This window comes from Hippoglossus hippoglossus, chromosome 3 (assembly GCF_009819705.1).
Source record: "Hippoglossus hippoglossus isolate fHipHip1 chromosome 3, fHipHip1.pri, whole genome shotgun sequence".
NCBI lineage: Eukaryota > Metazoa > Chordata > Actinopteri > Pleuronectiformes > Pleuronectidae > Hippoglossus > Hippoglossus hippoglossus.
Genome location: NC_047153.1, coordinates 23686610 through 23703004, shown reverse-complemented (window position 1 = coordinate 23703004; position 16395 = coordinate 23686610). Strand labels below are relative to the sequence as shown.

Here is a 16395-nt window from a genome sequence, read left to right as displayed (position 1 = left end):
GTTTGGAGGATGCGTCACACTTAACTATTTGATATCAGGAGAAAGAGGAGAATTCCTTTAATCAACTAATCAACTTTATGCTCCAGTTCATCCAAGCGTTTGTACAATACAGCACCACGGGGAGCAGTCTCCTCACTCAGATCAAAAGCCCAGTCCTTTTTAACAAGTCACACAAACAACTGTTAAAAGAGTCGTCGAGCATCGAATGAAACATCATCAGGAGACAACTTCAATCATGAGAATTAAGTTTAAGTGGCAGAGATCTGGAGGTTTCTTCAAACATCACTGGGTTTATTTATCATACCTCCAAATACCAAGGGAATTTTAATGTCAAATATGAGACAATATTTATTCCCTGACTTAATTTGAGAATGTTTTATATTTGCACAGTTCATTTATTATGATTGGGTAGCCTTTTCAGGGATGTTAATGTACTGGAGCAGTTTAAAAAAGAGTCCAGGTACCAAGGGAAGTGACTCGTTGGTAGCACAAATTAATAAACAAAAATACACTGAAGAACCACATCAACTTTTCTACTTCAGTAAAAGTAAGTAAGTACTTACTCCTAAATGTACTTTAAGGGCTAAAAGTAAAAGTACTTGCACAGTGTATTTTATTCTCTAATGTAAAAGTCTATGACATCATTATGGGGCGGGGTCTAATGTTATCTGCCTGCTCTGATTGGATCAGTGGTTCAGTTCCCTGTAGATAATGATTACTTTTAAAAAATATAGAAAAACAATGTGAACATGTAACACAATGCATTTTTAAAATGTTGTGCAGTTGAAAGTACAGATATTTGCTGATATATGTAATGGAGTAAAAGTGAAAATTACTCGATAACAAATCTACTTTAAGTAAAGTGCAGATACATGAAAAATATCAGTAACTAAGTAATTGTACTTTGATACATCTCATCACTGCTCATCAGTGCCTGTGTTTTCTGTTCTCATCATCATCTCGTTCATCTTCCTCAGGTTTTCTGATGGTTATGTCTTTTCCAGGCTTCTGATTATTTGACCATCAGTGCGCTGCGCTGCATCCCAGGAGGGAGAGTCCATCACATGACGGGCTACAGCACAGGGTTGCATGCTTGGATGTAACTCCACTATGTGTGAAGATCACCAGCCCTGAGCACAAATTCAATGAAGCTATTTGAAGTGTTTTGTGGGAGTTTCTCTCAAACCCACAGGCTCTGAGATCGTAAACGTCGTCTCAAATTACAAGATGCATTTATCGTTTTCATAAAATGGGTGTTGTGAGGATTTGTGAGACTGCTCTATAAAGAACACTTAGCGTGACTGAGTAAAGTTCAGATACTGACTTAATTCATTAGAAGCTACAGCCGATGGTTAGCTTAGCATAAACTCTAATGCAAATGTGATAGGCTGGGCAAAATGGCCATAAATGTAATTGTAAATTGTAAATGTAATACGTAATTACACATTAATGCTTGATAAACATCAAAACATTTGACAAATTTTGTTTATAATTATATTGTGATAATTATTACTGTTTTAATGTTTAGCCCTAAAATGTGATTTAAAAACAATTCCATGTGCATTATTTATGGCATATTTAATTTAATGTAACAATCTATCACTGATACTAAACTGTTATTATAGCCCATCATCTATACAGTTGTAAAATCTCATTTCAATAAATGAATATTAATAATAAAACATGTTTGTATGTAAGTGCATGTAATTTGTGGTGGTACATTTGAAAGTCTTGATTAGCTAAAAATGACAACAAAAAAATACATGCAACAAAATAAAAGAGAAAGAAATGGACATTGTTTGCAGTTAGCTACAAAACCACTTTATTGAAAAAGCAGATTATGTCATCTACAGTTAAATGATACGTCCCGATTTTAATACATTAAATAACTTTAGACTTTTTTTCATGTTTAGATAAATAGATCTAGTTTCCTTTTTTATGAACCATCTAGGTAATCAAAAACATTTTAGAGATACAAAAGTTGTGTGACAGGTGTTGAGATGTGCTTATTGGAACTACCAGTAGGAGAAAAAAAAAAAAACTTCTTCTCTTTCCAAGTGATTTCTGACAGAAAAATAAAATAAAAAACTAGCCTCTTTATGTACAGGGTAACTAGCTGTGTGCTATGCAATAGAAACTGAAGTAGCACTCTTAAAACAGGTGGATTAAGACATCTTTTAAAGGGGATACACTCTTTACAGTCTTTTTAGGTTTTTCTCAGAGGGGTTGATATTGTGCAGGTTAAGTCCAGAAAATGCCTCATTCTTCATGAGCAGAACCCTTGTACACAGCTGAGGTAAAAACACATCTGACGACAAGGGGAATGTCTCGTGTATCAGTTTGCAGTCTCTGCTTTTACACATATACAACTAGGAGGAGAACAAACACTAAACATTATTACATTCCAATGAATCTCATTACATCAGGTTACATAAAAAAAAAGCACTTTCTGCCGGTGGTGACCCCTGGCTTCAGTCTCCGCTTCAGTCTTTGACACATTCAGTAGTATTTATTCACACGTGAGTGTCCATTTTACAGTATTACAGTATGAATAAGAGCTGTGCCAGAGTTTGGAAATAACAGTTGGCGATTGTTTTATTCTCTGTTGAATTAACCACACGGGTGGAGTTTGCTACAGTCGGAATATGATGCATTGATCAGGTACTGCAACATGTGTGAACCCGTCAATGTGCTAAAACAACATCAAGGTACGTGATGGACAACATCAAAATCATCACTGAGAGAGCGGGGGTCACTGTGTTTGATGCTGTGCTGCCCTGCAAACACAGTGAGGTGCATGTGCCATGGCCCTGCCACTGGTGCACACGCACGCACACACACACACACACACACACACACACACGCACACAATTTGCACAAACAGTTGGGGTTTATCTGCATAAATCAGATTTTTGCTTGTGCAGGAATGATGCAGTGATTTTTACCTCAAAAGAAAGTTTCCTACAATATCTTGAATTCTGGCTCCATGAATGAGCTGCTGAGCTCCAATCCTAAAAACGCATAACAGCAGAAACCCAGTGGAGAGGGTTTTCCACCAGCACCACCACAGCTCAGAGCTTCAAGTTGTTTTTCTGTCTCATGTAGATTTTCTTTTGCATATACACACAGTACTCACATAAACACATTCACACACACACTCAGACACACATTACAAGCAAGGGAAATGTGGTTGGGGTGGGGGGGGGCTTCCTAAAAACATGGGTGGGACCAGCAGCTCCAGGTTTTCAGGGCTGTTCCCCCAAAAAACACAACAGCAGACTTCATGGCGGACCAGGAGCCTGCACCACAAAGCGAGTTCAGGGGGTTGTCCAGCTAACAGTGGGCTTAAATCAGGTTTGTTGTTATCATGAAGCTGGCTCCGTTTTTTTTTTTCAAACCGGGGTAGATCGCCATGGTTACCTAGGCTGCAAGGCTAACCTGATCTGGAGCAGGTTAACTTCAGAGAATAAAAGCTGTCAGCAGCCTGATCACTGACCAGATCAGATCCCTGGGAAAACATTTCTACTGGATCCTGACATGGACAAAAAGAGTTGAAGTGATAAATAATTAAACATCAATAGATATTTTTATAGATCAGTGGAATTGTTTTGCTGCTCCAGACTTAGTTTACCACCTAATAGCCACATAATGAGGATTACAGCTGCATTTCAATTAATTGTACAAAGATTATCAGATAGATTCCTGACAGTGTTGATGTTTTTACTCTCTGATTGTGTCACAGCAGCTCGGACTAACAAGAGAGGATGAGATGATAACTGGAACTTGAACATTCTCATAGCCAGATTAGTAAATCCAGAGTTAACAGAGCCAGCTGATAACTAAGCTTCGTGATACAGTTCATCCAGGACGGCCGATGTCGGGCTCAGTGAAGCCAGAAAACCCAGACTGATCTGAAGGTGCTTCATGGTACAGGCCCCAGAGCGAGACACACAAACATACCTGTTCTGTCTTAAGGCATGCGGACAAGTGGCGGTTCCTCATAGGAACACTGTGTTCTCAGTGCTTGTGTGACAAAACCAGTGTCTGGAAAAAAACATACCAAGAGTCAGTGTCCTGGACAGACCTGAAGCTAAAAGGTATTTTAGCAGTTTCATTCCTCTTTGAGCAGCAAATGGCAAGATGCCAGATTCATACGGCAGCATGGGAGGTGTCGCTAACAGAGAATCACTTTTACCCTTTCACATTTATCTCTATTGAAGGAATGTAGCTACTTCTTGATGACTGATTTCCATAGTACTCATGGACTCAGACTGAGTCCATGTTACAGATCAATACAGACTGCCAAAGCAAATATAAATATAGAATATAACATATGCATGGCAGCATTTCCCCCACACAGGCTTTACTTTTAGTATTTTTAAGTAGTTTTATCTGTTAATTAGTGCACCATCTCTTCCCGCTCTACCCAGCCTGCACCTGTACATTCTGCTATCGCTTACTGGGTCTGCTGACAATCACAAATGCTCCGTGGAGAAACATAACAGATGCAGCCATCAAATATATTTTACAAGCAAGGACATGGTAATTGCTTATCCCTTGGTAAATCTCAGAGAAAGATAGTTTGTAAACACAGTGGCACAACTGACGGAAAGCAAAATTGTCTCTTTTGTGGGAATTTAATGCAACACTTGTAAAATAAATCTTGAAAAATAAAAGAGTTTAGAAATGTTTGACACTGTGTTTTAGAGGGTTATTCTGTGAAAAACCAAACTAATTTGTGAACTAGTCATTTGGTACTCAAAGTTGAACGAAACAACTGCAGGCAAATACTATTTGAGCCAAGTCTGCTTTAAAAACGATGTGGATCTCTGACCCACTGACAAACTCGAGGAGGCTCCGTGTCCTGGACGAGAAATGATACAAAAGACCAAACGTGTTCTGAGGTGTCAGACAGCGTGTTTCACCTCGGAATCTATCACGAGCGCAGCAACAAAAAAAGAGATTCTACATCTAGGATCTTATGTGGAAAACATCTGCAAAATATATATTCATATATAAAAGACAATCTATGTGCATCTAAAATTTTCTTTTTCTGTCATAATATAATCATTAATTAAGACACTGCTTGTGAATCTCTCGAGGTCTCGTCTAAGATTTCTATAAGTGGAATGTCAGTCGGTCCTCTGGGCTCGTGGTGCTACGGTGCATCTGTTTTGTTGGGGTGGTGCAAGGAGAGGGGCGATGGGTCAACAGTCTTTTTTTTTTTTCCTCTCACAGCTCTGTGTCATTATGCTGGGTGTGCTTTGCATAGCCTTTAGCAGGGCTCCATTTCAGTGTTAGTAGCTGCACATAGAGGGCCCCACTCTGAAGGCACAGCATGCCCACCCCTGGGGCCTGTCCGGCCCTGTCGGCACTGGAATGTAGTGGCTCGTTCCCCGGTCTTCCTGCCACCGAGTTCTCAGACGTGACAGCGCTGGTGAATCCACTGCGGTGAACCACTTCAGTCAGAGCGCAGGAATGAAAAACATGGAAAGCAAGCAAGGCAAGCGAGGAAAGAGAGAGAGAGAAAGTGAGTTTGTGTTCTCTCCTCCAAACCAAAAACCCCTCTCTTTGATGAATGTGCAGGGGTCAGGAGGTGTGACGTCACCAGGGGCCTCTGGATGAGCCAGCGAGTTGGCTTTCAGGGTTAGGCACCCAAGGGGAAGGGGGGGAAGAAAGGACCGCAGATGGAGGTGAAGGGGGGACCCTTTTTTCCCAGCCCTGTCATGTGGCGGCAGGGCTTGTGGTGGGAGCTGCACTGTGTGTGCTAGTCCGCGGCCTGGCTAACCGGTCCAGGACAGGGGCGGGAGCTTGGATGGCCACACAGAGGCTGGAGGGGGTGCAGGCCTTTCTTTTGCCCGCTGGTGGAGTTGCAGAACACCTGGGAGGCAGGGCTCGGTTGCTGCCCACCCTACTCCCCCTCACAGCTCAGTGACGTGGAGGGGGTAGCTGGGGGGCGGGTGGGCAGTGACCTGCGACTGGAGCCGATGGATGTGGCAGCTGTGGCAGAGCAGGTGGCCTTCCAGTGGATAACAGCGGTGGCCCTCCTCGTCGTTTAGCTTCAGACCACAGTCCTGAAAAAGTACACAAGAAGACATGAAGACAATCAACAACAATGTGTGTTTTTGTTTGTTTGTTAAAAAAATGTTTTTCTTAAGAGAACCAATCATCTTAAAACTTGGTGGAATAGTGGAGTATGGGTCAAGGAATAACCCACTAACTTTTGGAGCAGATTCGATAAAGGATCCAGGATTTTTTGTTTTTAACATGGCAAGATAGGGTGTTAGCCTTCTAGTTCTCCTCTGTTGTATGGTTATCTTTCTCTTGTTTTACTTGCTGTTATTTTAATTTCCATTCTTTGGAACTTTGTTCAGAAAAGTTTGATATAAAAGTTATGTTTATTATTATACTAGTTAGGATATGCTCAAGAGGTCCTGGTAGATGGATTTTGACATCTTTGGACAGAGTTAGGCAAAACATTTCCTTCAGACGTAGACGTGACAGGTTTTGGCGATCTTCTTGTTTAAGCATATCGGTGCATTAACAGAGAACTATGTCCAACATTTGTTACATTTACTTTAAGTTTTTAAACTTTGAAACTTAAACTGGTGAGAGTGAAGAGTTCAGTGAGATGCAGGATAACATCAATGCACAGACTTCAGTCATGCGGATGCCGAGTCCTGAGGCAAAGCTCTGGTACAAGTGAGATGATCTTTACACATGTGGTTTTTCTCAGAGTGTCCAGAAGCAACAAGGAAGAATGAATGAAGCCAGTTTACTGCAGCAGACAGGCCCTAGACCTGACCTGTGGTCTTGTGTATTTTTCTGGGTACTTCTTTTGCAAGTCTGTGTAGATTTGACAGTACACATATGGATGCTTTGAACTGCTGAGAAATTACGAGCAGGTCTGTGAGGGATGAGAGTCTGGGTCAGAACACGCTGCAGGGACAGCACAGACTGAATGGCCCTGGACCACTGCGATCATCACTCAGAACTGGGTAAGCAGCTGAAAATTCACGTTTTAGAAATGAATTCTCACACTGCACATGTGAATCTCACTGAATCTTCTGCTGAAAAATGACTTTTATTCATTTCATTATAGTCTACCCCCAATCTCAATTTAATTCAAACATCTTGATGTGTTTTTCTTTTATTATTATTATTTTTTAATATTACATGTTGGTTTTGTCCAATGCATTCTCTTTAAATATAAAGTGTGTTTAAAGCAAAGCTTTGTGATTCGGCCCTTTTAAAACCAATTGATTAATTGATTGATCTAAAAAATATGTTATTGTTTTTTAAACCTGTGATGGATTTAACATGTCCAGGATGATTCAGCTCTGGACTTTACCCTTCCTCTGCCCCCCCGGAGGTCGGCTGAATGATTAACCACCTCTTACATGATATCATGAGCTATTTCTATGTAGAGGAATTTGAGCCATTCTGAGAAATTAGCAGGAGAAGGCTGAGTAGAATTAATGTGTTTATAAATTTACAATTCAGAAAAAGATAGAGACTAACTGCAGGGTGGAATGAACTGTGGGTGTGCTTTGTTGAACTAATCACTACCACTTGAAGAACAATGTGCCTGAGTCAAATGTCAGGATGACTGGGAGCTCACACGTCTGGTTTAAGCAACAAGTCCCCAGCTGAGTTCAGACCTCGACATTGGAATGCGCTTAGTCAGTGAGTCACAATGTTGTGCTGTAACCTTGGGTTGATATCTGTATGTGTGTGTGTGTGTGTGTGTGTTCTGTGTGCATCTCATGTATTCCACAAGAGAGGTGAATCACACTCATCGGTACAAAGTTTGTCTCATTACACGATTTGTAGCTCTGACCCAGGTTCACTGTGTGTAAGGGATTGAGTAAGTGTGCACGTGTCTGTGCGGGTGTGCAAGATCGGGTATGTGTGGTTAAAGAGTGTGACTTGTGCGTGCAAATATTTGTGAATGTTGTCTTCACTATTTCATAACAGCCTAAAAATTGAATCATATGCAGTGATGATAAATTGACTCTAGTCAAATCACATGCAGCTTACACAGTGAGTGTGTGTGTGTGTGTGTGTGTTTGTGAGTGTGTGCGTGTGTGTGTGTGCTGGAGGATCATCTCACCTCACAGTGGTAACACTCTACATGGTAATCCTTGTCCATAGAAACCACCCGGATGGTTTCCTCAGAGCCCTGGTGAGACAAGTCAAACAGTCAGATCTTCACACTACATCCCTCATTGAAGTGATGGTCCAATATCCTGCTGGTCTGAGGTCTGATTCCTGCTGCTGCCATGTGCCCAACCTCAGTACAGAAGGATACACCACACCTGCTCTGAATACATATGGCTGTATCACAAAGAGTAGGGGAAAGTTTGGATTGTTTTTTGGTGTTTTTGGTGGCACAGTGTTGCAGTGGTTAGCACTATCACCGGTTCTTGGTTCGAATCCCACCTCAGTCAGGGTTTGTTATGTGTGGAGTTTGCATGTTCTACCCGTGTCTGCGTGGGTTTTCTCCAGGTTCTCCGGCTTCCTCCAAAGTCCAAAGACATGCAGATTGGGGGTTAGGTTAATTAGAGACCCTAAACTGTCCATTAGATTAAATGGTAGTTTGTATTTTATTTCTTAGTATATTAGGCAGAGGTATAATCTAAAAGATAATCTTAGCAAATTTTTAATGATTTATTTACGTTTTTTCATTTGGGTTTATTTTCATAAAGGAGATACTAGTTCTTTTTTTCTAAATGGCATGTAATTAGAAACCAATATGATCTTAGACCCGATGCAATTTTTGAAATACTGTTAAAAATAAAATCTGATGTTAATATTTCACTTTTTCTAATCCGACCTGTAATAGTTCTAGACCTGATAGTTAACCAAATGCATTTCATTAAATGTGCTATTTAAATGTTTTGTTGACCAGCTCATGAGTTTTGTTGGTCAATTCAATATATTCTGGTCCATTTTTCAACCAGCGGACCATTTATTCCCTGACACGAAAACTTTAACATATATGTGAGATACATTCATTCATTCTGACCTGGGCTGGAAGGATTGGCTGGTTGCAGGAGGCACACTTGGGAGCAAAAACCCTGTTATAGAGGAGACAACAAAAATTCAACACCAGTCTGTGTGCAATGTCAATCCCTTGACTTCTTATTCCATATTTTAAAACACATTTTTCCACATAAATCCCAGTATTATACCAATTCTAACATTATACAACAGCCACAGAAGCAAAGGGACCACTGTACACTTTGTCTTTTCAAACAGCTTGTCAGATTTTATTTGTTCTCCTTACGTGTGGTAGTCTTTAACGCAGTAGATGTTGTTCTCTACATCCACAGTGAAAGGTACTCCATCTAGACCCTCTTTACACACCACGCAGCGGAAACAGCCTGGATGGTAGGACTTGCCCAGCGCCTGGAGGATCTACACACCCACGTAGAAAAAACACACACACACAGACAAGATAACATTAAGACTTAGGAGCGAGGCCACTGAGTTCAAGCAGTATCATACAATGGGCTGCCATCTTCCTTAAAGTCCAGATTAAAAACATGGACTCAGAGAGGGGGATGTAATGTCACGTGTCATGAGGAGCTTTGTAATCAAAGATGATCCTGTAGTGAGGGAGACTGTGAGCGTATAAAGATGCAAGAATTAAATGTACCAAGCTGGAATGCCAACTATGTCTGCACAGTATCTGCTTCACTTACGATAAGCACAATAATACATCAGGCGGAATCAGAAATAACAAATATTATTCATGCATCCAGCACAATGTCTTGCCGGTCGAGTTCTAAACTACCAGACACTCTGCACACATCTACCCTCGCTACTCTCATGGACTCTGCCTTTTCCGTGACAAATCTCTTACCATCTCCATGATGAGGTGACCACACACGAAGCACTTGTCAGCCGTCTGCTGGAAACCAGAGTACTGTGGGTGAGACGAGACACAGGATTTATTACACTCAGCAGTGAATAAGGAATCATTTTACGATCAGTACATGACCTCAACTTCATAAATAGAACTGGCTCAGGTGAGTGTGAACCCTCCCTTAAGCCCCTTTTCCACAAAAAAAACAATAACACCCACTAACATCAGGCTTTTCTCTGCAATGGGAATAGATTCAATCAGTATTCACTCCCGGATCAAATGATGCAGTAGACACGTCCTAACCCTAACCCGGGTGAACACGCTACTTTGGCAGGACAGCGAGGTGAGGGAGTGCATCGGTTTTCATTTCATTTGTGACGTCGAACAAGATGCACTGCAAAAAAAAGTTACAGTTGAGTCACAACGGCTAAATTTGGTTTAAAATAGGTATTAGGTGTGCTGCTACAGGCCTACTGCTGGGGGGGAACTCCCATCATAAGCCCTTTTCTCTCTCTCCCACTCTCTACCTCTGGCCCCCCCATGTATTTTTCCCACATTACTCCACCTCACTCTGTTTTCTCTCTCCCATAGTTTGCGACCTCTCTCTCTCTATCACTCTTTCTCGTATCTTCAGGTATCTCTGACTCAAGAGCTGCAGGATCCAGATCTGACAGTTCTTGAATATTATTATTATTAATAATGTTATTATTATTATTTTCATGTAACAACCAGTCTGAACTTAAATATGTTCCTAGTCTCTCCCTCTCCTCTCTTCCCCATTTTTCTCCTCTCACCCCAACTAGTCGAGGCAGATGGTCGCCCACATTGGGTCTGGTTCTGGAAGGGGTTTTCTCCCCTCTAAAAGTTTTTCTCTCCACAGTCGCCAAGTCTATTGGAAAGTCTCTGTGATCAAATATTTTAAGGTGTCTTTTATTTTGTAATGTGCCTTGAGATAATGCATGAGTCTGTGCTGTACGACTAAATATGAATTGAGTTGATCTGCTTCAGGACGTTTTTGTCTTAGAGTGGTCTACAGAGGGCGCTGCTGTGCATGGTAAAATGAACATGAGGTTTCTTTTAGGATTCTTTGTCTTTAAGCTGACATATTCATCAGGCAGCAGTGACCTGAGGCGTTTACACAATTCATTCATCTTCATTCTCCTAAAGAAGGTTTGTGTTCTTTTTCTGCATTGATAGCACATCCATACACTTACATCTATTCATATTTGGTATCTGTCATGTTTGGACAGTGACCACTCCCCTGGACTAACTGGGTGTGAAGTGCTCTCTGTGCATGACAGGAAACCAAACACCCGGCAATTGTCCCTTTCCCTTCAACCCCACGCCTACAGCAGACAATGAAGGTGACCATCTGCAGCTCACAAGCCCCTTGGGGTCCTGACATGGTGACCAGGTGGAGGTGGGAGGTGGTGATGGGCAGGCTGCCCCCTGCCCCTGACATCTTTACTCCAGATCTACCATCTGCCACCCCCACCCCACCCCCACCCTTGAGACACCCCTGGGGTGACAGGCCAGACTGGTCGAGTCTCAGCTGTGAGAGGAAGGTGGAAGGAGATTAGTCTCGTCCCGTCACCTGACCTTCAGCATCAGTTTATCACTGTGGGGCTCTGATTGTAAATAACAAAAACAGGAGTTTTAGTATTTCCTTACAGATTGTCGGGTGGGGAAGTTGCCTATAAACAGGAAGTTGTGACAGCAGAATAGTGCATTTGTTGTGAGGTCATTTATGAAGCAATAATTATATTACAGGAACCTTTTAAGAGCAACGTCCTCCATTTTCTAAATCAGTCAGAAAATCTGTCTTATTTCTGTACAATATATTATTATAATGCTGCAGACCTGCAGCATTGAAAAAGTGATCAGAATTATAATTGTTCCATTTGTTTTCATGTACATTAGACTTAGTTTTTCAATACTTACAATATAAGAACCGTGAGAGCAGGTCCTGTATCTGCCCTGTTAACCTGAAGCAGATGGACCAGGGCCCGGAGAGCAACAGCTGCCCTACAACACCTCCTCCCACCCTTAATTGTAAGTGCTGAGGAGCAGCACGTGGGGTAATTGAGCTCCTTGGGGATATCTGGGGGAAACTGGTATGATTGGAGGGGTGGTGCTAAACTCCTAATTGTAGCTGAAATGTCTGTTTCCTCTGGAGGGTTGCAAAATGCAGCTAGAGATCCTAATCCCTTGTTCTCCTCTCCACCCGCTCCTCACTCACCTCTCTCCACAAGGCAGTGATAGGGTGCTATCAGCTAATCTGCTCATCGCACAACAAAATCAATATTTCCTGGACACCCAGGTGACTCACCAGGAAATCCTCCTCGCAGTAGACCTTCCCGTTGACGTTGTAGAACGCTTTCCCTCGCAGCCTTCTCCCTGAAAAGAAGACAACAAATTGAATCTCCATTCTCTACTTGGCCAATGTGCTGCTACAGATACATATGGCCAAAAGTATCTGGACAACCCTTCTATGCATGTTTAGTGAAGGACAATTCATTTTCATCATATTTTGGAAAAAGTTACAGCACTAGTAGGAAGCCATCTCAACAGTGCTGACCTTTGAGGGGGCGGAAACCTGAAAACAATGACCACAAACAAAGCGCTCACTACACAATAACTATTCGTCACTTTACTGAGTAACACAACATACTGTATGTGCCTTTTCCTTCATCTCTCTTTCTTTACGGCCGCAGCAGAAAATCAGCTCAGAGCAGATGGCTGGCCAAGGGTACGCAACACTTCGCCCGTGCCCCCTTTTAATTACTTAGACCATTGATCCCAACAGGAATCCATTCACAACTCATACACAATCAATACAGCAGGCTGCTTTCCAAACCTCCCCCCCCCCCAGAATCTCTCCTCTTCCCTGCGCTGCCATTGTGCACCGCTCACAGACAGACCAACAATAGCAGAGTGGAGGGAGGATGTCCCCAACTTTGACACATGCATGAACACAGGCAGGGCTCTAAACATCAGCATATGTGATTAGCCACTAAAAAAAAAATTATAATCAAGATACAAGAGAAGGCCTTTGTTATATAATGAACCAAGCTAATACTATCAGAAAAGACTTTCTTAGCTGCTGAGTGATGAAACAACTTTTAGACATAACTTTGTTGGTCTTTTTTTTCCTATAAAACCCAAACAGAAACCGGTCTACATGACAGTGGGCCCAGCTTCAGCATGCTGGGTCTGAAGGCCGACTTCCTCTGGGTGAGCCTTCATTCATCGGAATCCAATCTAACAGGGAAATTCAGCAGCGAGCTGGCTGCTGCTGCCCCCTGCCACGCATCCCTCACAGCTCGCCCATTCAAATTCATTTAACAGCAGCGGTGTCTCTCTGGCAGCATCATGACTTCACCCGGGGAAGATGAAGCACACAGATCTCATAAATCTGCTGGATTAGTCAGATTTAATTGTTGAACCCAGCCACCATTGATTTTATGGGTGTCCCAGCATGGGAAAGATGTGCCCCCCTCTTCTCTCTCTTTTTAGCGCTGAAATTTATGCAATCGCTGTATTTCACACACAAACACAGTGTCACAATGCTGGGAGATGGCAATACATTAACACCCACATAAATGGCTGGAGCGGCTAAGGAATGCTGTCCACACAATAGGTGAGACTTTTAAGACTTTGAGACTGAGCAGCAATTAGCATTTTGGTGGCGTGGAGCAAAGAGAAAAGCAAAACTGAGGAAGGAACTCCGTGTGATGCAACTCTTAGGAGACACTGTTTTCTACACTGGGGACTTTGCAGAGGCTAAGCTTGCAGGAGCACTGAGATTGTAGTGAACAGTGCAGCAGCAGGGGCTGCGAGGTGTTTCTGTGTGCTCGTCTGTGGCCTCCACTCTGCAGTTTGGGGTCTGGAAGGTGAACACAAAGGCCTCAGCGCTGATGACTGTGTGGAGCGCTGCTAGGGGAGCGGGCCGACTGAGCAAACGGGGACATTCTTTCTGCCTGAGGTCACTAGCTGGTCCCATTCAACCCCCCGCACCTCTCCAACACCCGCTCTCTGCCCGCTCCCCTCACAGAGAGAAGGAGGAGGGGGAGGGCTCCGTGCCTGCCTCTCTCTCCTCTGGCCTTTTGTCACTCGACAGCGCCCAAAAGAAAATGAACACAATCCATTTTTATCACTCTAAGAAAACGAACCTTTATTAACACAATAAATTACTCTCAAAATAAATTTTACTTTTTATTTCTTTTAGAAAAAAGTGAAATTCTATGAATGTGAATATACAGTCACATTACTTGACTCCTCAAGTTGAGATGCGGCTAAGATATACGATTTCTTATCATTTGTTTGTTTCCTTTTGAGTTGGGGGTTTCTTGGTTCTGTTTTGTTATTTCACTCAGGTAGACATGGGGAGGTTTCTGGGTCCAACGGTGCACTGCATGGTTGGTCCAGATCTCCTCATGTTTTGTTCTTTTTGACCACACTCCCACTCTCCCATAGTTTAATTTAATGACATTTAATAAACCAAAGTTACTTTGACTCATCCCAATTCTGTGTTGCGGTCACTGGGTTGAGCCGAGTTAAATTTTGAGATTGTGGCCATGACATATTTGGCGATATATAGATGACCTTGATTTGCAACAGCTAATATAACTTAACGTGGAGGTAAAACAATGACGGTAGTGTCAGGATTAGTGACAAATGCCTTTCGCTCGTCTTGCTCACAGTAAATCACAGTGTTACCGCTGAGGTTCTAAGACTCTGACCTCTGCTCTCCTTAAAACTGGTTGTTTACAATTTTTGGACGTTTCAGAATTTGACCATGTTGCAATGAAATGAGTGTTAGTCTGGTTAAAGTGGACTGATGTGTTACAGTGGAAAAGGTGTTATTCAGCTAAATTCTCATGTGGTACAGCTGGATTCACACAGAACAAACTGAAACAAGCTTGTTTGCCTGATTAAACCAGCAACGTTTTCGGGTAGCCATCAAACGCTGTCAGGAGGAAGACACTCCACCACTGAGTTTAATTTCACATTTTAGAGTCAAACAATTTCAATGCAGCACTTCCAAAGAAATGAATGAGGGGGCTGCGTATCTTCATGCACTGTTAGGGTCTGTTTAAGCCCGTCCTTCCTCCTGCTTTGGATCATGTGGGACATGTCGACTGTTCCATGGTTTCTGATATGAAATATAGCTTTTCACCTGCCCTAACCCTAAGCATTCATTATAGCAGCTGACTCTGACAACTAAGTTATTAAAGTAGGACTTGATCCCATTTTCTGGTGTCAAGGTTTTGTTTAGTTTTTTTTTTACCCTTTTCCAGTCTTAAACTTCTATTGTATTTGCTGTTAAGTTACATGGGTTAATGATATTACACTTGATGCACCAGAAACTTGGCACTTAGCTATAAACAACTAAGATTTGAGTCGAGGATGGGCTCAAGTTAATGTAAAGCTTTCAGACATGCACTGAGGTCTGGACATTGTGAGAACGCAAATGTCTGAGTCCCCCGATAAAATATCCGGAAAATGTCAGAGTGAGGCCATGCGAGCGAGTGGGCATGTAAATGACATTTCAAACACATGGTGGACGTGTCAATGTGATGTAAACTTCATGTCCAGTATTTATCAATTACCTATGTTGAACCTGCGGCATCATATCCTTCTCAAGTGAGGGACAGTTGGAGTAAAGCAATAGGATGAAGGTTGTGTTTTCACCTATCCACCTAAATGTGAACATGTTTGACTACATATGGACCATGGAGAATAAAATATTGGACCCATGACACATTCCAAACACCGATTTACTGGGACTTTGTAAACATAAACAATGCCTTACCTTTGCAACATCTAAATCCCCTTGGCAAATGCTGTGACAAAAGTTGGGTCAGATCAGGTCACATTCCCTGTATTTGTCAACTTCCTATTGGTCATATGCCTGTTGATGTGTTTCAACATGTGATAACTGTTCCTCTTTGAGGAGGTGGCTTCCCTGAGCTTGACAGTTGTTTTTTACAATTTTCCATTAAACAATTTGGCAGTTTTCTTAACTCTTGATTATTGTGACTAAACATAGGACTCAACACATCCTCAAACCGGTCGGGGGGGGAAATACTTCAGAAATTGTTTTAAAAAAAGATATTTGGCGAGATGTTAACTCTTTCTGAAGGGAGCAGAGTGTGACCAGTGGGCAATGACAGACGAAGGGAGGAGGAGACTTTTAATGGTGCAACCACAAAAGCTGCATTTCAACCGAAACAAACTTGAAGTTTTAGTCCCAGGAACCTTTTTTCAAGGAATCAAAAGGTTTCTGCAGGACTGCAGACTGGGAGGTAAAGCAAAGTAGCATGCTGACATATGAACAACAAACTGTTCCACCCAAGTCCACCAGGAGACAGTAATGAAGAAGACAACAATAAAGATGCTGTGTATAATTGAGCAACACAACAACAGTAGTTAACATGGAGGAGAAACAAATCTTGCAGGTGTTGATCCGAAAGAGTCAAGCACTGGTGAAGAAACATATTCTAAAAACTCTTGAAATACTA

At 42.1% G+C, this 16395-nt stretch overlaps 1 protein-coding gene across 2 annotated transcripts in view; it reads right to left on the bottom strand.

The window, feature by feature from the left end:
- Nucleotides 1-1795: 1795 nt before the first annotated feature.
- LOC117757083 (short-chain dehydrogenase/reductase family 42E member 1-like) overlaps nt 1796-16395 on the bottom strand; it is a 33532-nt gene continuing 18932 nt past the window's right edge. For both annotated transcript variants that reach the window (XM_034577844.1, XM_034577835.1), the window contains 6 exons: nt 12201-12268; nt 9869-9931; nt 9290-9420; nt 9029-9080; nt 8114-8182; nt 1796-6074 (listed from right to left, as the gene is read on the bottom strand). In XM_034577844.1, coding sequence (XP_034433735.1) covers nt 5922-6074; nt 8114-8182; nt 9029-9080; nt 9290-9420; nt 9869-9931; nt 12201-12268 — 536 coding nt within the window. In that variant the 3' untranslated portion in view covers nt 1796-5921. The remainder of the gene's footprint in view (nt 6075-8113; nt 8183-9028; nt 9081-9289; nt 9421-9868; nt 9932-12200; nt 12269-16395) is intronic.